The sequence below is a fragment of the Hemicordylus capensis genome, chromosome 7, assembly GCF_027244095.1.
Source record: "Hemicordylus capensis ecotype Gifberg chromosome 7, rHemCap1.1.pri, whole genome shotgun sequence".
Lineage (NCBI taxonomy): Eukaryota > Metazoa > Chordata > Lepidosauria > Squamata > Cordylidae > Hemicordylus > Hemicordylus capensis.
In genome coordinates, this window is record NC_069663.1 from 13,629,328 (window position 1) to 13,651,093 (window position 21,766).

The following is a 21,766-nucleotide window of genomic DNA, read 5'->3' on the forward strand; positions in this document are numbered from 1 at the left end:
GATGGGAGGAGAGCTGGTCTTGTGGTAGCAAGCATGGATTGCCCCCTTTCCTGTGTTCCTACTAGATATCCTTCTTGCAGCAGAGGTTCTCAAACTTGTGTCCCGAGATGTTGTTGGGCTTCAGCTCCCATAACTTCCAGCCAAAGGCCATTGTGACTGGGGATCATGGGAGTTGAAGCCCAACAGGTTTGAGAACCCTCACCTTGCAGATATTCTCCTTGAACCAAAATGCTGCAGCCAGACCCTGAACTGGAATAAAAGCGAAATCACCAGAAGAAATTTATAATATTTATTCTGTACTTTCTAGCATCCTGCTGAGCATCAGAATCGGAAAGGATTGGATGCAAATGATGTTGTCCTGCATACGGAAGTTGGCTTCCTCACAAAAGAGCTCTTTTACACCTCCTGCCAGAAAGCTGCATGAGAGGAAAAAATTGAAAACTAAATCCAGGAGATGCTCTTTCACTTGTGCAAAAGCCCGTGCAAGGTCTCGCACAAGCAGAATCATGAAGACTGCTGTTTCACAATATCTATGATAGGAGTCTTCTGCACATCCTCACACAAGCGTTTGTGGAACAATGCTAGAAGCTATTTTTTGGCTGCTTGTGGTTCTTTAGAGCCAAGCTATTGCATTTCTGCTGCTTTCTGATCGGACTTAAAAGAAGGAGACAGAGAAGAATTGCCCCTTTCGGAACTACTCCATGATGTATTTCTTCCTGGACTACACCATTTTGGACAGCACATGGGGAAAGTAGCACGTTGGAATCTCCCCAACATTTTATTTGGTGGGTTTGTACACTGACTTTCAGACAAAGCTTCCCAAGGTGGTTTACAAATGAAAAACAGAATCAATTGATAAATGAGGTGGGCCGGGTCAGAGCACCTGCGCACTAGTTCTCCGGCAGATTCAGCCCAGCCTTCCCCACCCACCGCCTTAAGCCACCTCCTGCCATCCAGGATGGTGGTGGAGGAGGTGACGAAAGCTCCTTCTGTGGGCCCTCCTGCCACGCAAATGACAGGTCAGGCCATCTCGGGGCTCTCTGCACATGGCACACAGAGAGCCCCAAAATGGGCCGAAAATGGCCCAACCTGTCATTTGGGCAGCGGGCGGGCTCACAGAAGGAGCTTTCACCACCTTCACCACCATCCACGCCTCGGTCTTCCCTCTCCACCGTGGGGACTGGCCGTGATGTGGGTGCTGGCGCTGGCCTGGTACCACTGCTGCCTTCTCCTTCTCCCCCGGCCCCTTGGGGCGTTCCCGCCGCCTCAACTCCAACATGGCGGTTGCCGGGAGTGAATTTGCCTGAGAGTGTGCGTGTGAGCAAAAGAAAGCGTGTATGCGCCTGCTGTGCCCTGATTGATTTAGCACTGCAATGGTGAGGTGAGGGTGGCGCTTGCAACCTAAGCCTTTTATATATAGAGATCAATGTTAAGCTTGTGTGAGCTTAAAGTAAAGTTGTGCCGTCGAGTCAGTGTCGACTTCTGGCAACCTGTGGTTGTCTTTGGTAGAACACAGGAGGGGTTTACCATTGCCATGTCCCGCGCAGTATGAAATGATGCCTTTCAGCATCTTTCTATATCGCTGCTGCCCGATATAGGTGGTTCCCATAGTCTGGGGAACATACCAGCGGGGATTCAAACCAGCAACCTGTGGCTTGCTAGTCAAGTCATTTCCCCGCTGCTCCATTAGGTGGCTGTGTGAACTTAAAGCACTATCAACTTGCAATACAACTGGATGCGTGCTTACAGGGAAGTAGATCCCACTGAGTTCAATGTGGCTTCCTTCTGAGTGAGTGTGCAAAAGATTGCCGCCTCAATCCAATTATATGTCTCTCATTTCTTCCCCAATACTGGAACTTTTTTTAAAAAAGGAGAAATTGGGAAATGAGATGGTATCTTGCCTTCCCAGTATCAAATTGTTTTTGTTGGGGATCCTTCAAATTTGTGGTCCCATGACTAAGGGGTACAGTCCAGGAAGGGTTGTACCACCTCCTAATTCTGGACACACTGGTCAGCTCCTAGGCCTCCCACCCTATTTCTTCTTAACATCCTGGCCCTCAAAAGGATATCTTTGGTTTGTTTCATCATCTGTCAGGTGTTTTAGCTGAAGGGTGCACTCCTGGATGAACTTGTCCAGCATCCTCTCAGTCTTGGAGAATTCCACGAGTTCCTGACTCAACGTCTGCTGCTTGACTGTCACGGAAGAGTCCTCAAAAATTCCCGTCCCCCTGGGCATCAAGTTCAGCAGGTTAGTTACATGCTGGATGAGTGGGAAATTCCACCCACTGCATATAAACAGAAACAGCTTTGAGCTTCAGTCATTCTGGCACCTTGCAAAATGTCCCAAAGCATGTGCAGAGTGCCTTTCTCCTGGGAGCAAAGAGGTGGTGTTCATAATTTAGCCAAACTACCTAGAGATCCAATAATATAAGAACAGCCCTGCTGGATCAGGCTCAAGGCCTATCTAGTCCAGCATCCTGTTTCACACAGTGGCCCACCAGATGCCTCTGGGGATCCCACAGGCAAGAATTTGAGAGAATGCCCTCTCTCCTGCTATTGCTCCCCTGCAACTGGTATTCAGGGGTATCTTGCCTCTGAGGCTGGAGGTTGCATATGAATTTTGGCAGTATATAAAAGCATACAATAAATTAAAAAATAAAAGTTTTTTTTTTAAAGAAAAGATTGACTTAAGGGCATCAATTCTGAACACGTGCAGGACACCTCTGTCCACATTATATGAGCCAACCAGGATGGCCAGTACCACCCTGGTAGACAAATGGTCACTGTGCTTTTTGAAATGTCTGCACTCCTAGAGATGGAAAAGAGGTGAGAGCATTGTAAGACTTTCAGGATGTTATCCTGCTTTGATTGTCCTGACCCTTGGGCTTCAAGCAGCCAAATTTGCAATGGTGTTTTAAAAGCTTTTACACACAAAAACTGCTAAAAAAATTTTGATCAGTGCTGTCAGAGGAATGGAAATGAAAATAGGTAGGAATGTCCTCCAAAGATTACTCCATGGAGAGTACAACGATGTGTTCATTATTACCCTAACCCAGCGCTTCAGCTGCTGTTAGCCTACAGTTCCCACCATCCCCAGCCACAGTGGCCAGTCATCAGGGATGATGGGAGTTGTAGCCCAACAACAGCTGGAGGGCCACAACTGGGACACCCCTGCCCTGACTCTTTCCTCTGTGCAAAAATGTCTGCAATTTCACCCTAATGGTTTGGGGGTAGGGATAAAGAAGGGGTGCAAATACACAGAAAGCTGCAAATGCAACAGTGCGGTCACCTAGTCTCCATCTCTAGTTGTGAAAAACCACTATGAACATTCACCCACTGAGCAGTGTTCCCTCTAACAGTTGTTCACTACAACTCCCAGCATCCCCAGCTGCAATGGCCTTTGGCTGGGGATTCTGGGATTTGTAGTCAACAACATCTAGGACTTCCTGTTAGAGGAAACACTGCCTCTGAGATGGCATCGATGCCCAAAATTTGTGGGCCTGGCTCGTGGACTACTACTGAAGGCAACCAGATGAAGGCAATAAAAAAACCAACCCCCAAACAGACAGAGATCTAAGGAATGGTCGATCACCCAGAGGCTCCTGTCCCCATTTCCCCAAGGCACTCACATCCACTGGATGTTGTTCTTGGATTTCTTGCGAATCAGCTGGATCCCCTCCAATACGTTTGTGATGTCGTAGATACGCCGCTTCTGGACATCCAGCACCTCGGCAGCCCGGTTCAGGTCCAGCACCCCATCCTCTGACTCACTGAGCAGGTGGATGAACTTCTTGGTCAACAAGCCTAGTGATGTGTCGTAGCGGGTCTTCTCTCCAGGTGATTTGGGGGCTAGTATGCAAAGAAGGAAGTTAAGCCTGGTGGTCAAAGAGGAACAGGCCTCTTGGAACTCGGGTGTTCCTGCTTTGTCGTTCCATAGGCATTGAGCAGCCAAAGTTGCTAGCCCTCATCCAGGGATGATCCCGAGGGGTAGCAAGGGATAGCAAGTGCTCCCCGAAGAGTGTCACATGGTTCAGTCATATTCCCTGCCACTAGCTAGAAAAGGCCTCCATTATTTCAAGAGAGCTCATTCACTCCCTTCTCTACCCAAGAAGCAGCAGCAGAAGCCAGTGCAGCCAAGTAGGAAGGAGACTCCTCTAGCCTCCCAGAAGCCAGATTAACCTGTCAGCTTCCTTCCTGGCCAGGAACTGGGCTGGGTGAGACCATGTGTGCAGGGGGGGGCGTGCAGGGTCAGCTCCCCTGCAGACTTCAGCTGGCCTGGAACTGGCCTCACTGCTCACCCCAGGCTTGCCTTTAATAAGGTAAATAAACTAACATCAATTTCCTTCCCTCTATAAGTATTTAATGTATAGAAAACTTCTCATCCCCCTAACAGAGTTCTTTGTCCCCCTTTTGCTCCCCCAAACTAGTCACCTCTGCCCTCACCACTGTTGCACCTAGATAGCAATGACCCCTGCTAACTGAGCAAAGCCCCTTTCCAGTGTGGCAGTTCTCTCATGTTTAGCAGAGGGAGAGCAACTGGCCATAACCAACCCCAGAATAGCATCCCTTCAGGGGCTGGGGCTGGGGTCTACCTTGTATATATATTTTAGATTGTGTGCACTCCTGAGACAGGGAACCATCTTATTTTCCTTTGTAAACCACTTTGGGAATGGTTAAAAAGCAGTACATAAATATATGCAGTAGCAGTAATAGCAGCTTTACTGGGTCAGGAGTAAATTTTGACAAGGAGATCGGAGGGCCGTGGTAGGGAGACCAGGGTCCTCCGGCTTCATGGCTGGCCAGCAAGGCTCAATGGCAGGAGAGCTGGTTCTGTGGCAGTGAGAAAGAGTTGTTCCCTTTACTAAGCAGAATTGACTATGGTTTGCATTTGGATGGGAGACTCCATGTGAATTCTGTAAGATATTCCTCTTAGGGAATGGGGCCATTGCTCATTGGAAGAGCATCTGCATGCTCGCATGCAGAAGGTCCCAGGTTCACTTGCTGACATCTCCAGATAGGGCTGAGGGAGATTCCTGCCTGCAACCCTGAAGAAGCTGCTGCCAGTCAGTGTAGACAATACTGAGCTAGATGGACCAAGGGTCTGACTTGGTATAAGGCAGCTTCCTATGTTTCTATGTCCCAGGCGGGGAGGCAAGCATTCATCGCCTGGTTTGGGGCTTTCCAGAGGCATCTGGTGGGCCACTGTGGGAAACAAGGAACTGGACTGAAGAGACCTTGGGCCTGATCCAGCAAGGCTCTTCTGACGTTCTTATCACAGCCACTGCTCCCTCAGAACATGCCTTCTTCTTCTAGGCTGGCAACTGGAGACGGGATGGGGGAAAATAGTAACTAACATTTCTGAGGAAAAGTACTCAGAGTAGCCCCCTTGAAATTAAAAGGACAGGTTAGACATTGCCTAACTTGTCCTTTTAATTTAAAGGGGACTACTTTGAGAAATTTTCCTCTGTATGTCAATATGGCCTTAAAGAGGCCGGGTATAGTCCAAGGATAATGTGTTGCCAGTCTCTAGTGCAGAGAAAATGCTTTGCATGCAGAAGATTCCAAATTCCCTCCCTGGCATTTCCAGATAGAACTGGGAGAAACTTCTGCCTGCAACCTTGGAGAACCACTGCCAGTTTGTATAGACCAGGCCTGCTCAACTTAGGCCCCCCCAGTTGTTTTTAGACTATAACTCCCATAATCCCCAGAGCTGCTGCCAGTCAGTGTAGACAATACTGAGCTAGATGGGCCAATGGACCGACTCTGTATGGCAGATTCATTTGTTCATATCTGTACAATCAAATGCATCCAATTCAAGATTTCTCTCCTAAGCCACATAAGCAGATGGAACACTGAAGCTAAATGGACCTTCGTCTCCCTCTAGTGGTTTTTATGCAGTTATTACATAGACTCCATCCTATGATACTGCATGGTTTGTGGTCTGAACAGATCATTCAGCTTCCCAGGAGGTAATGAAATGAAACTGTTTTCCTTTTAGGAAGCTGCCCCTGCTAACTGGGCAAAGAGGCACCTTTTAGAAGTAGTGATTCTCTGTATTTAACAGGGGGAGAGCAACTGGCCCTATCCATCCCCAGCATAGCATCCCTCCAGTGGCTGTTGCTGGTGTCTACCTTATGTTTCTTTTTTAGATTGTGAGCGTTTGGGGACAGGGATTCATCTTTCTTTCTTTCTTATTTCTCTGTGTAAACCACTTTGGAAACTTTTGTTGAAAAATGGTATACAGATATTGGTTGTAGTTTTAGCATAGGACATTCAAACCAAGGAGGACCCTGCTTAGCAAAAGGGACAATTCATACTTTCTGCCACAAGACCAGCTCTCCTCCCCATGTCATAAGCCACTTGCTTGGTTGCTATCAAATCCAGCAAGTGTCTGACCCATTGCTGAACCTCTGGGCCAATGCACTGAAATGCCAAACATTTAGCCACAAGCATGCCCCTCAGAAACCCAGCTCTTTGCTAACTGGCAGTCCCCAAAGTAGCAGGGCAGATTCTAACAGAATGCACATGAGTTTGGGTACATCTGACCTGCTTAGGACCAGACTAGTCTTTACCAACAGTTCCGACCGCCTTAGGCAACCAGCTGTGGGGAACTTCCTTTCCCAAAAGGAAAAGGAAGTGGCGGCAAATGACAGAGCAGGCAGCCAATGACTGGAGCATATACCAGGATTTGATTTGCTGGAATGCAAATCAAAGGGGGGCTTATTGAGAGGGTAACACACTTTGAGCTCTTTTACTGTCCCCATAATTTCAAGCTAAGCACTACAGCCATAAGGGCTAGCAACTTGATTATTGGATTTAAGAATTTTTAAAGCTACTTTAAGATTTTTCCCTCCCAATTAAGTGTCTCCTTCATTCCATTCAGCACTTCTGATTTCACTTACTTTTGGGACTGGGAATGTGGGGGAGTGGCCTGCCCTTGCCTTTTGGGGTCCGAAATTCAGGAATGCATTGCTGTTCTGTCCCTTCTAAATCCAACTTCCTCTTGGCCTAGGAAGAAGAAAAGTGATTACCATGGTGAGGCTCACAGAAAAGTACAAGTCAGAAAAGTGGATTATTTGTTGTTAACATTTGTACAGAGGGTTTTCCGTTTTTTATATAAGTAGCCAATTATGTTTCCCACCCCCCCCCCCCATTAGCTAGCAATAAATTGAAATACAAGTAAAGAAGAACAATAGCAAGTTCTGGAAGTTTTGAAAGAAAAGATATCCCAGCCCACTGGTGATACAAAACTAATCTGACAGAAAAGAGGTTTCTAATTATTAAATATGCCCCTGTTGTTACTGACTGACATTCTGTGTAGCACCCTGTATAACACAACGTTGTAACACAACATTGTAACACAACATTGTTACGCACTGTGCATGCAGTTGCACAAGAGCAACTGAGTGGAGAGTCTTGTCGCAGTGAGCATGAATGGTCTCATTTTCTAAGCAAGGTTTGTCTTGGTTTGCATTTGGATGGGTGACTACATGTGAGCACTGTTTGCTGTAAGCTATTCCCCTTAGGGGAGGGGACCATAGCTCAGTGGTGGATCACCTGCTTGTGTGCAAAAGGTCCCAGGTTCAATCCCTGCCATCTCCAGGTAGGATGAAGAGACTGCTGAAAACTTGGTGCACCATTGCCAGACAGTGCAGAGTAGACAGTACTGAGCTAGGTGGTCTGAATCAGTATAAAGCAGCTCCCTATGTTCTGAATACACTCACTGGTCAGCTTCTAGATTCGTTAGCCGTGACTAAGCACTACTGAAATTAATGAGACAAGTCCCATTAATCTCAATGAAGCTTGGTCTAACTTAATCTGGATGCTTTCCATTACAGTTATAGCAGGGCTGCACAACAACAGCCCTCCTACAGATGTATGCCAGACTACAACTCCCATCACCCCTGATTAATGGTCACTCAGCTGGGGATAATGGGAATTGTAGTCCTACAGTTCCCATCACCCCGACCAATCAAATCAAATCAAATCAAATCAAATCAAATCATGGTCAACTGACCAGTCATAACAACACAGAAACTTTAAACAATATAGAATTCAAGCAACAGCAAGTAATCCTGAGAAGAACTAATCTGCCTACATCTCACAAGTTAGCCCACTTGTGCCTCAAATGTTCACATACCCGCCATATTGAACTGGGGTGGAGGACATCACCACAAACCACACCCTATGTATCCCTACAGCCGTAGCAAATTTGGTTCAAATTGGTTAGGCTGTTCACAAGTTAGCCCACATGCCTCAAATGTTAATGCATCTGCCATCTTGAATCAGGGTGGATGACATCATCACACCTACACTGTTGAGGTGTCCCTATTTGTCCCTACAACTGTACCCAATTTGGTTCATAGTGGTCCAGGCATTGCAAAGTTGATAGAGGGGCCACACACATGCACACAGAATGCCCAGTGATATCATGAGCCTACTGTCCTTAAGGAAGGTAGGCTAAAAATCTCAACAGCATCTATATGTTGAAAGAGCCCTAATATTAGACCATACAAGTTATGCTTTATTTCAGTTAGTGCTTAAAACACCATTTTCAAATTCTGCAAGCTGCTATGCAAAACTTGTACATGACCTACTCACCCCTACTGGCCACTGTGGCTGGGAATGATGGGATTTGTAGTCCTACACCACCATCACCCCTGATTATTGGCCACTGTGGCCAAGCATGGTCCGAGTTATAGCCCAGCAGCTGCTGGAGGGTCAAAGTTGTGCAGCCTGGTAATCGCACAAAAGTAAACCCAGCAATGCATCTGAACACCTTTGCAAGGGCCAGCGTGGTGTAGTGGTTAGAGTGCTGGACTAGGACCAGGTTGATCATAGTTCAAATCCCTATTCAGCCATGATACTTGCTGGGTGACTCTGGACCAGTCACTTCTCTCTCAGCCTAACCTACTTCACTGGGTTGTTGTGAGGAGAAACTTAAGTATGTAGTGCACCGCTCTGGGCTCCTTGGAGGAAGAGCGGGATATAAAATGTAGATAATAAAAAAATGTAGATAATAATAATGGTGCAGCGGGGAAATCATTTGCCTAGGGAGCAAGAGGTTGCTGGTTTGAATCCCTGCTGGTATGTTTCCCAGACTATGGGAAACACCTCTATCGGAAAGCAGCAATATAGGAAGATGCTGAAAGGCATCACCTCATACTGCTGGGAGGAAGAAATGGTAAACCCCTCCTGTATTCTAGCAAAGAAAGCCACAGGGCTCTGTGGGCACCAGGAATTGGACACCGACTTGACGGCACAACTTTAGGAGGCCTGGAGAAAGTGCCTGGGTCTCCCACTGAACTTCAGAACAAGGCCTGCATCAAAGCCAGTCTGGCAACAGTCAGGGGCCTCTGTGGGCTACGCAAGAGAATCACAAAGGTGGATCAGCACAAGCTACGTCTTGTCAGAGCAGCTGATTCCAAGAGCTTGCAGCTGTCAGGGAAGGAAAGAGAAGGCGATTCACTGCCACATGGGCCAGCCTACAGAAGGGCATCAGTCCTAACCCCATCCAGTTGATATGGATATGATGAATATTTATATGCCGCTTTTCAACACAAATTCCCAAAGCAGTTTACATAGGCAGAAAACAAAGAAAGAAAGATGGCTCCCTGTCCCCAAAGGGCTCACCATCTGAAAAAGGAACATAAGACAGACCCCAGAAACAGCCACTGGAGGGATGCTGTGCTGGGGATAGATCTGCCAAGTCATGTCTTGTTAAAACAGTCGATTCCAAGAGCTTGCAGCTGTCAGGGACAGGAAGAGAAGGTGATTCACTGCCGCACGGGCCTGCCTACCGAAGAGTATCGGTCCCAACCCCATCCAATTGCACTGCATGTCAGAGCGATACAAGCAAGGCCGACAGGAAAAATAAGGAAGGAAAAACAAGCAGCAGCACAAAGCAGCCAGCAGCCCTATCACTTCCTGGACGCTTCCTGCCGCACGGCACAACTGCCCTCACTCGGCCTGACGTGATTCTCAAGTGCTTCCCCCTTGCCACTGCCGCCACCCAACAAGTTGCAGTGGTGGCAAAGAACTGAGCATCCAGACAACCAAACCAAACAGACCCAGCAAGGACAGGGGCGCTGTTTGCACAGTGGACAAGAGGTCTGAACATGCGTACAAGTTATCTGCCACCTAGTGGCACAGCAGGGAAGTAACTTGTCTAGGGAGCAAGAGGTTGCTGGTTTGAATTCCCGCTGGTATGTTTCCAAGACAATGGGAAACACCTATATCGGGCAGAAGCAATATTGGAAGATGCTGAAAGGCATCATCTCATACTGCACGGGAGATGGCAATGGTTATTATCAATCCTGCATTCTACCAAAAAAACCCACAGAGCTGTGTGGCCACCAGTTGACACCGACTCGATGGCACACTTTTTATCCAAGTATAGCCTCCGGAAGCATACCTAAAGCCCCACCTGGCCCGTCAGTCACTGAACTCTCCCATTATGGCCCACATGCTTGCAGCATCGGTCTGAAGAGGGGACTGCTGTAAGCCTGATGGCAGGTGCTTCTGTGAGCAAGAGACTCAGGTGCCCGACTCTCTTGCTAATGGAAAGCCCAGCATCATGCTTACAGGGTTCGGCTCTTCAGACCAACATGACAAGTGCGTGGGGCATGATGGGAGAGTTGAATGATTGACTCATCGGGTGGGACTTCCAGGATGCTTTCAGAGGGTGCAGACTCCTTTTTAATAATGTCTTTATGAGGCTTCTGGCTCTTTTAAAAAGGTCCTCCCAGCACTCAGAAAAGCAAAGTAGAAACCTAGGAAGCTGCCTTACATAGACTCAGCTCCTTGGTCCACCTAGCTCACTACTGTCTACACCAGGGCAGTTCAACTTTGGCCCTCCTGCAGATGTTGGCCTGCAACTCTCAGAATCCCTGGCTATTCACCACTGTGGCTGGGGGTTATGGGAATTGTAGTCCAAAACCAGCTGGGGGTGGGGCTAAATTGAGCAGACCTGGCCTACACAGAATAGCAGTGGCTTCTCCAAGGCTTCAGGCAGGAGTCTCATGCAGGAGCTTTTTCCAGAGTGGCTCCACCCCCTCAGGGGAATATCTTACAGTGCTCGCACAGGTAGTCTCCCCTTCAAATGCAAACCAGGGCAGACCCTGCTTAGCAAAGGGGACAATTTATGCTTGCTACCACAAACCAGTTCTCCTCCAGTAGTACTGTGTAGACGTCAGCACAGTGGGAAACAGCTCTCCTGCTGAAGGGTTTTTTTTGGTTTGCCAAAGTGACCCCGCTTGGAAATTTGTGAAGATCACTGCTTTAAGGAAACACAGGTAAATGCTCAATAGAAAGAAAAGAAACAAAATAATCTGTATTGTACTGCAGCCATGGCAGTGAGGCTTGCGAGATAGCATGGAACATACACAAACATGCCAACAGATCAAGGAACAAAGCGTTGGAATGACAGCTGTCCAATTTCTATGAGAGAAGGGAAAGCTGCCAGTTTAGCTGGGACCAAAACCTCATATGGGAGGTATGAGAAACAGAGATGGGAGCTGATTCATGGGGCAGGCTGGTAAATAGGAAGAAGCCTAGAAAGTAGGGAAGCTAAGAGACAGGGACACAAGAGGCAAGTTGGCTGAAGGAAAAGTGCTGTGAGGAATTAACTGAGGGGGGGAAATGAGAAAAGGTGAACTGTGGCAGCTGATTTTAAGAAAGATTATGTCAAATAAGGATAAACAAACAAACTGGGGTTTCTACTGTCATTTTAGAACTGGGACTAGCCCAGACTTTGACCAATTTTCTTTGGATTTAGGGAAGGAGACCTGGTCTTGTGGTAAAGTTGTGCCATCGAGTTGGTGTTGACTCCTGGTGACCACAGAGCCCTGTGGTTGTCTTTGGTGGAATACAGGAGAGGTTTACCATTGCCATCTCCCACACAGTATGAGATGATGCCTTTCAGCATCTTCCCATTTCGCTGCTGCTCAATATAGGTGTTTTCCCATAGTCTGGGAAACATACCAGCAGGGATTCGAACCAGCAACCTCTTGCTCCCTAGGCAAGCTACTTGCCCGCTGTGCCATTAGGTGGCTGGTCTTGTGGCAGCTGTCTTGTGTTTTGCTAAGCAGGGTCCACCTTGATTTGCATTTGAATGGGTGACAGGCAACCAGTGGCCATGTTTACCATAGAGTCCTGTGGCTGGTGGGGCCAGGAAAAGGTGAGCTGCTGCAGTACTGAGGGCTAGCTCTCTGCTGCTCATGCAATGCACTGTGGGATAGCTGGAGGCCCCAACTCCCAATGTCTACTGTGGAGAACGCTGCTGCGGCGTTCCTGTGGGTGCCCAAGCTGCAGAGCCCAAATGGAGGCTCTGGTAATCTGGTAGGCATGAGGTAGGAGTGTGCCCACCCCCATATGATCATGAGAATGAACCCCTAGTCTAGCTACCATGGCTAAATTGTCATGGCTCCCTGGTGCCTGGGATTTGTCAGCCCCTGACTAGGCAAAACAGAAATAAAATAAACTCTGAGGGTGGAGAAGCTGGGGAAGAGGAAGAGTTTGCTGAATTCCACATTCTGATTTCAAGTAATTATTTGGTTGCAAGCTTCTAATACTATTTCTGAAATGGTTGCCAAACAAACAGGTGTGCAGTAAAAGCCACAGCAGTCCAGTTGGTTGAGGGGGAGATTACGAAGTAGTGGAAGGAAGAAGATGGTCATATCAGAGATTTTTAAATGATGCAAGCAAGCAGCAAGGGAGGATAGGCAGGTAGCAATAGCAATAGCAGTAGCACTTACATTTATATACCGCTCTATAGCCGGAGCTCTCTAAGCGGTTTACAATGATTTAGCATATTGCCCCCAACATTCTGGGTACTCATTTTACCGACCTCGGAAGGATGGAAGGCTGAGTCAACCTTGAGCCCCTGGTCAGGATTGAACTTGCAACCTTCTGGTTACAGGGCAGCAGTTTTACCACTGCGCAACCAGGGGCTCTCCACTGCGCCACCAGGTACACACAGGGATGTATATACTAGGTAGAGGATCATACCTCTGGAATTTAAGAGGAGGAAGGTACATAGGAAGTGGCCTTCTACTGAGTCAGGCCATAGGTCCATCCAGCTCAGGATTGTCTACACAGACTGGCAGCGGCTTCTCCAAGGTTGCAGGCAGGAATCTCTCTCAGCCCTATCTTGGAGATACTAGTAGGGAGGGAACTTGAAACCTTCCCAGAGAGGCCCCATCCCCTAAGGGAAAGAACTTACAGAGCTCACATATAGCCTCCCATTCAAATGCAAACCAGGCCAGACCCTGCTTTGCAAAGGGGACAATTCATGCTTGCTACCACAAGACCGCCACCTAATGGTGCAGCAGGGAAATGACTTGACTAGCAAGCCAGAGGTAGCCGCTGGTATGTTTCTCAGACTATGTGAGACTCCTATATCGGGCAGCAGCGATATAGGAAGATGCTGAAAGGCATCATCTCATACTGCGTGGGAGGAGGCAATGGTTAACCCCTCCTGTAGTCTACCAAAGAAAACCACAGGGCTCTGTGGGTGCCAGGAGTCAACACTGACTTTACGGCACACTTTACCTTTACCACAAGACCAGCTCCCCCAAACACACAGATACAGAAATACCAAGTCAAGGATGAGGTTGCCTCTGAATGGATCCCTCAACCCCTTCTCCTTGGCAGTTAGAGAGCCAACCAATTGAAAAAATACTTGTCTTGCACAAACAAGAAGCTGTCTGCTAGGGCGACCAGATGCAAAGTAGAATGGCGCACAGTTGGGCAACAGTTTCAACAGTTGTGCTGAGGATGCAACTTCATTAAGTACAACTTTTTTTTTCCAGCCTCACCTGACAAGCTGCACCTGCCAACAGTCTCTCCTCTGTACACTTGTTAAAGATACAGGAACCCTAACATTTTTCATCTGGTCGCCCTTCTGTCTGCAGCTGCTCTCAAAAGTTCAAGGGGCTATACTTGGAGGTTTTTGTGCCTTCCAGAGTTTCTCGAATTCCCAAGGAGAATTCTCCAAGGAGCTCAGTGGTTTTGTTTTGAAACGAGTGGAACATCACACCAAATCCAAGATTCTAGCACTCTTTGTTCCCTGAACCGTTGGAATGTTTGTGTATGGTTCCAGACTGTCGCACAAAGTTATTTTGCTCCCCGCCCCACTATTGAGCACTGAGCCCTGGACTACTGATACTATATGAGAATCTTGTATTCATTTAAAACACTGGTTGCAGAGGGCAGGTACTTATGCTCCCCGTGATGTTAGTTTGATGGGAATCTGAGGGTACCAAAGTGTGTGCACTCTCGCGTGGAGCATGATGGGAGAATCCAGTGATGATCAGGAATCAGAGATTTGACAGTGTAGAAAACCATGATGAAGTTAAGATTGCCAGTCAAGATCTGAATTTAGCTTGATGATGTTAGCTTCATCGTAGTTTTACACAGAGTGGAACCTGCAGTTCTGGTAATTTCTGGGTTCTCACATTACACTCCACAGGAGCGTGGGCACCTCAGAAATCATGGATTCTCACTAAACTAACATTGTACAAAGCACTGGAACCCACCCAGAGGATCATTGGAAGCCATGCAGACATGCCTGTATATTCTGCATGGCAACTTGTAGTCACTTTCAGTTATGTCTCTCTCTCTCTCTATATATATATATATACACACACACACACACACCTTTACCAATGCCACACCTCTTATTCAGCAATTTATTTATTTTTAAATAGAAAACATAGTGAGGGCACAGTTTTGATCCCTTTCCCTGGATGCATTTTCATGCAATGCTTGTTCAAATAGCTTTTGAACCTGAATGAAAACTTTCAAAGTTATTTTCGTTTTCTGTTTTTAATGCATTGTTTTTAGCAGTAATATACTGGTCTGGTGCCTCAAGTCGCTTTTATAAGAAGGCAAGATAAACATTCTAAAAATAAATGAAACATATTTTTCAGAAACCTTGTTATTGGCAGAGACTGAGTTGCACTGAATTGCCTTTGAGACGCTCATTTGAATATAAATGGGCCACAGGAGAATAGCTCCCTCCTTCAATTCAGTACTCTCTCCTAGCACCCATATGGTTAAACCCAGGGCCACGGGAAACACCTGCTAAACCAGAACACCACAGCCACAGGCAGCAGGCGCTTGGGCTGCACCTCGCCTCCTCCCACCCGCCTTTTTCTAAGCTTGCAGTTCATAGATGAGGAAGATTCTCCGACCGGTTCACGCTTTCTGCCTCTCTAGTCTCTCTACTCTGCATCTGCCAGGCACAAAAACAGAAAGAAGGCCAGTAACAGGTGGCTATGACAGTGCTATGGCAATCCAGGGAGGGGCCCAGGAAGCCCACCAAGTCAAGCTGCCAACCTCTTCCCGTGTTACAAGGCAAGACAATTGAGCTGTGCATGCCTGATAGCTACCAGCTCCCCACCACCACCACCCCTATTCAACACAGCTAGCCAGATGAGAGCGAGAACAAGGATTATGAGTGCTGCATATTCCTCTTTATATTGGAGAGAGTGCCAGTCTTGGGGTAGAGAGCAGGAATTGTCCCTTTTACTAAGCAGGGTTCACCTCTGCTTGCATTTGGAGGGGTGACTGCACTGTAAGACAGAGTTGCACAACTTCAGCCCTCCAGATGTTTTTGGGACCACAGCTCCTACCATCCCCAACCACAGTGGCCAACAGCCAGGGATTATGGGAACTGTAGGACAACATATTCAGGAGGGCCGAATTTGAGCAGCCCTGCCTTAGGGGATAGGGCCATAGCTCAGAAGTCTTCCTGGATGCAGGAAGAGACAGCTAGAATAGAAGTTAGTTCCCCTTCATCATTTCTTGTTTCTCTCTCTCATAGTGGCCAACCAGGTACCTCTAAGAGGACCACCCTCTCCCACTGCTGCTACTGCCCCTGGAACTGATATTCAGGGGGCTGTACTGCCTCCAAATATGGAGGCTCCATTTATATCCCACTCTTTCTTCAAGAAGTCAAGAGTGGCATACATGGTTATATTTATCCTCACAACAACCCTGTGAAGTAGGTCAGGCTTAGAAATAAGTGACTGGCCCAGTTTAATGGATGAATGGGGATTTGAACTTGGGTCTCCCCAGTCCTAGGCACCATTGCTCAGCCCTTGATAGGCCTCACTTCCACAAATTTGCCTAATCCCCTTTCAAAAACCATGTGTATTCATGCTGTCGAGGGGGCAGGATAAAAATGCTCACTTCTCCTAGAGAGAGTCCAAACTTCCCTTACAAGACTTGCTTCATACTTCCAGAAAGAACTGTGGTCAAAAGAACACCAAGTAGAAATCTGGAGGGTCCTCAGTCAAACTCACTTAATACAGATTAGCTACCATTTTTAGCCTCTTGACTATGAGTACAACTTTGTAGTTATAGGGCAGAGCTTTCTTATCCTCCCAACTTATGGCTTTGGAATTCCATGGGAATTCCTGCAATCACAGCTACAAACAGAAAACTAGAATGGGGTAGTTCTTCCAGATCAGTTCAGGTGAAGTCCAAATCAAACCAAACCATTTATTACGGCTGGTCCACAACCAGCCAGCAATTACAATAATCAACTGTTACAGGCAACATAACTTGCTCCAGTATGAAATAATGAATAATACTGAATACTACAAAACGAACAACCCACCACCAGAGTAGCACATGTATCTTGCATAACATAAAGGTTAACCATTTGTTTCCTGATGCTACAAACAGTAGAGCAAAATTTGGCCACACAGTAGGTAATTTCGGCATCAGAGTCAGAAAGGATAAAGTTTACATAGAAGACCTCCGGCCTGCCTGGATAATGTAACAGAATTGGGCCAAGAAGAAGAGAGCGTACCTCTCTATAAAATACACAATACAATAATACATGCCCCACTGACTCAATCATGCCTGAGTTGGCGGGGGGGCAGAGCCGCTGGGAATATGGCGTATGGCAAAACCTACCCTCCAAAACAGCCGAAGGTAATACATTTAAACAGGCATGGCGGAACGTAGGGAAAGTAGGTTTGTATAAGTAATTAGCTGGGGATAAGGTTTTTCTGGGATTTCCGGCAACCACACAGTGTGTAGTCCGTGCTCTATCTTTTTGAAGTACAATATACGTGGGGTTCAAGAATATGATACCATATGCAGAAGAAACAAATCGGTGTTCTGCTAACTTCAGGCCACCCACCACTGGGAGCAAAGCATAGACAAGTGACCACCCAAATGCATTTGTGCTGGGTTATTCCCACCCCCACCCGCAAATACCATAAAGCTCTCTCCAACTCTATCTCACTCAAGTAGCAGGATCTGAAGTGTTCCCTCATGGTCTTGCACCACTAATTCCTTTTCACTGCTAAATCCTTCAGACATTTAAGATAAGGAGGTACTGCCCACCCATTCTTGGCCCAGAACCAGTGGGATTTTGGGTGAAGATAAGCCACTGTGCTAGCTATTACAGGGATTCCCCACTCTGAGACCTCCAATGTTGTTGGACTACAAAACCCATCACTGGGGCCCACGAAGTTAGGCTTAGCTCATTAGCCACCCGTTATTTGTGGTCGCCACCAACTGCCTCACTTCCCACAAATCCTTTTCTGGCAGAGGGCTTAGGAGAGAAGAGGGTCTTCTGCCATTTGTACTGGGACAAGGAGAGGGTAAGAAGCCTCTAAGGTGTGCACAGGCACTCACAAGTTTTCTGACGTCCACTCAGTTAATTTTAGGTCCTGCTCAGGTTGAATTAGGAAGGCCCCACTCTGAATGCATCTGCGCACACAGTGCCTTGATACTGCCGCCCAGAACAAAACTCATTCCACACAGAGATGAAATTAGAGGGACCACTGGAGCCCTCTCCTACTGCTCAGAAAGGATTCCTGCTCTTAGTACAGTAAAGTTGTGCCGTTGAGTCGGTGTCAACGCCTGGCCACCACAGAGCCCTGTGGTTGTCTTTGGTAGAATACAGGAGGGATTTATCATTGTCATCACCCGCGCAGTATGAGATGATGCCTTTCAGCATCTTCCTATATCGCTGCTGCCTGGGAAACATACCAGCAGGGATTTGAACCAGCAAACTCTTGCTCGCTAGGCAAGTTACTTCTGCACTACTGTCTCAAAAATAGCAGTGGGAATGAGACATCAAGTGAGATCTCTGTGGTGGCTTGCCTTCATCCCCAAGCCACAAGGACCCCAAACTACAAACTCCATCATCCCCAGCCATAATGGCTGTTGGCCACTGCAACAAGGGATGATGGAATTTGTAGTTCAACCACCTCTGGAGCCTGAAGGTTGGGGAACCCTGCATTGTTTGATCCAGCATGTGAAGTGGCCATATCAGAGATCCATTCTTTTAAGAATAAGACATTTGATTCCTGAGTAGCATTGCCTGCTGTTTGCCACACACTGGCAAAATATAAGGAAAAGTTCCTTTCCACATTGGGATAAGGCTTGTTATGACTGCCCCTACAGTGCCAATGAAACTAGCCTCTCACCCCCCATTGTAATGTAACCCATGTTGTAACCCCTGCTAAATTGGCAAAGAGGCACCTTTTAATGTGGTGATTATCTTTATTTAGCAGGGGGAGAGTAACTGGCCCTATCCACCCCCAGCACAGTACTTTCAGTGACTGTTGCTGGTAGCTATCTGATGTTTCTTTTTAGATTGTGAGCCCTTTGAGGGCAGGGTTCCATGTTGTTTGTTATTTCTCTGTGTAAACCACCCTGAGCCATTTTTGGAAGGCCAGTATAGAGCTTGAATGAATGAATGTTAAGGGAAATTTCTCATGCAGGTTAGGATCACCACAAGAGCCAATTCAGACATTATGCTGCATGAGTGTACAGATGTCTTTGTGTGAATGACAGTACCTGTTCGTTTAAAAGGGGGACCTGGATTTGAACCTTCAGATGCAGGGTACAGATAGGAAGTGTTCTTCTATACCTGCGTTCAACATAACATGTGAATGACTGTAACTATGTACAGATCTGTACCTGTGTACACTGTAAACTTATTGTATGAGTGCTGAGTATAACATGTGAATGGGCCTATGGAGAACTCATGGAAATATGGACTGAGGGCACAGAGGCTTGCATTAGCTCTAGAATTGCCACAGTTATCCAGGTAACTGTTGGAGAGACCAAAGGAACCACAACTGAATTAATGAGCCATTTGCATTTTTACTGTAATGCTCGTGTGTATGTAGACATGCATGGCTTAATCTTTGGGGTGGGGGGAAGAGGGTACGGAGGTAAATATGGATCAAGGGCACAGAAGCTTGCTATACAATTTCTCTGGTCCACATGGCGAGGGCTTCCAGACATAATAGGGATGTGGGGGGAAAACAGTCACAGAGAATGGAGAGGCCATTTTGGGTGGCAATGTGTAGCACAGAGGTTCTGTAGTTCTCCAGATGTGTCTGAACTACAACTCCCATCAGCCCCAGCTACAATTTAGTGTGGATGGGAATGATGGGAGTTGAAATTCAGCAACATCTGGAGCACCACAGGTTGGGAACCCCTGCTGCAGCAAAACGATGCCCTGCAACTTTCTTCAGCAACCAATGAATTACACCACCCGCTTGAAATCACAACCAGATCACCATGTGCACACTGGAGAGGAGATGAAGAGGGGTTCATTTGCTTACTAGCAAGCCATTGCTTAAGAAAGGCCACCATCCCTTTCCCAAGTCCTTCAGCACAGGGAGCTGCCTTAGGCTGCCACCTTTTTAACAAGCTGGCCTTGTGGTAGCAAACACGAATCATCCCCTTTGCTAAACAGGGTCCACCCTGGTTTCCATTTGAATGGGAGACTACATGTAAGCACATTGTACAATATTTCCCTTAGGGGATGGGGCCCGCTCTGGGAAGAGCACCTGCCTGCTTGCATGCAGGAGGTCCCAAGTTCCCTCCCTGGCATCTCCAAGATAGGGCTGAAGGAGACTCGTGCCTGCAACCTTGGAGAAGCTGCTGCCAGTCTGGGCAGACAATACTGAGCTAGATGGACCAATGGCCTGACTCTGTACAAGGCAGCTTCCTATGTAACAAGCCCCACTCAAAGCAACTCACCCCCACCCCTATCAAACTGACTCGCTTGCTCCATAGTGCTGGAAAGAGATTTTTTAAAAAAACTTTCACAATAGCAACAACTTCAAAACAGTGCCTGGCAGCACTAAGAATGAACAGGGCAGCCTAGATCAGTGCTGCCCAACTTTGGCCCTCCAGCTGCTGTTGGACTTGACTCTCATCGTCCCCAGAAGCCAACAGCTGGGCCAGCCATGTGCAGCCCAGGTCTAGAACGCGACAAGCTCATTACAGATTTAAAGAAAGGAGTTCAGCAGCACTCCACTGCCATAGCTGTTCTCAAAGGTTCCAGACAATACTTGAAACTATATTTTTTTGTCAAAAGAGTGCCTTAAAATAAAATAAAATAAAATCCTCTCAGTACCACTCATCCCTGAAAAATGTGTGTGTGGCAGGGCCAATGGCAACCAGGCGAGGGGCTAGGGAAAAGACTGCTACACTGAGCCAGACCATTTGGCCCACCGAGCTTAGTATGATCTACACCAGGGTTTCTCAACGTGTGGGTTCCCAGATGTTATTGGACTTCAATTCCCATAATCCCCAGCCCCAGTGGCCTTTGGTTAGGAATTATGGGAGTTGAAGTCCAGTTACATCTGGGGACCCACACGTTGAGAATCCCTGATCTACACCACGGAGGGCACAACTTTGGCCCTCCTCCAGATGTTGGGACTGCAACTCCCAGCATCCTTGACTGTCCACCACTGTGGCTGGGGATGAGTCCAGCAACTTGTACCGCTCTGGCCTGCAGTGGCTTTCCGGGGAGCTTTCCATCCCTACTTGGAGATGCCAGCGATCAGGAACCTGGAATTTCCTGCATGCACAGTCCATGCTCTGCCTCTGACTGAGCCACAGTCTCTCCCCCAACGCACAGAGAGGTTGGGAGGGAAATGGGGCCTTGGTTTGTACCTGGCTATGGAGAAGGTATGAAACAGGAGCCTCTCCCATTTCTAGGAAGTCACTCCCACGTTTCTTACCTTCCCCGCTGCAAATAAAATGAGGCCCCACCTCTCCCGCAAGCCCTCCGGCATGTGCAGAAGGCTTTGGAGAGAGGCGAGGCCTTGTTTGCACTGAGGTCTGAAGACAAGACAGAGCAGAAGTCTTCAGCGGTTGTGGGCGGCGGGGGAATGAGACAGACCATACACTCTCTATGCACACAGGCATGCACATGAGAGTTCTGGGGAAGGGGACGCATGTGCTGCTTGTCTTGAACACCAAGGGATAGACTTACAGCCCCCGCCCCCCAGTGGCAACAGTGAAGAAAAGTGCATGGCCAAGAGCACTGCAAAATCCTGCAAGCCGACTGACCTACTTTTAAGGCATACCCCACAGGAGGCCCATTGTCAGATAGCAAGGGATGCAAACAGCGTTCCCTCTAAGGCCTGGGCATGCGCACACGGGGTGTTTTTTTTTAATGTCCCCTCACTTAACTGTAGGCTCAGGTTGAATCAGGAAGGCCACACTGAGTGCACATGAGCACACACTGCCACAATACTGCCGCTTAGAACAAAACTCATTCCATACACAGATGGGGGGGGGGGGGATTAAAGGGAATACTGATTGCCAAGTAAGAGCACAGACTTTCTAAGTGAACGGCTCAGACCCCTCCTGACAAGCTTCTGGGAAAGGAAAAGGCAGGGGAGGAGACGTTCTGTGGCCCCACTCTCCACGTCTGCAAGGGGAGCATGGGGGGGGGCCCAGAATCCACCCCCACACCATGTGCACAAGACCA

The 21,766-nt window shown here is 47.6% G+C and overlaps 1 protein-coding gene across 1 annotated transcript in view; it reads right to left on the reverse strand.

Annotated features, from left to right (window-relative positions):
* Positions 1-21,766, reverse strand: part of E2F2 (E2F transcription factor 2) — a 52,289-nt gene that overhangs the window by 9,627 nt on the left and 20,896 nt on the right. Inside the window, exons 2-4 of the mRNA XM_053268730.1 lie at positions 6,903-7,008; positions 3,630-3,849; positions 2,070-2,228 (exon numbers count right to left, since the gene is read on the reverse strand). Coding sequence (XP_053124705.1) covers positions 2,070-2,228; positions 3,630-3,849; positions 6,903-7,008 — 485 coding nt within the window. The remainder of the gene's footprint in view (positions 1-2,069; positions 2,229-3,629; positions 3,850-6,902; positions 7,009-21,766) is intronic.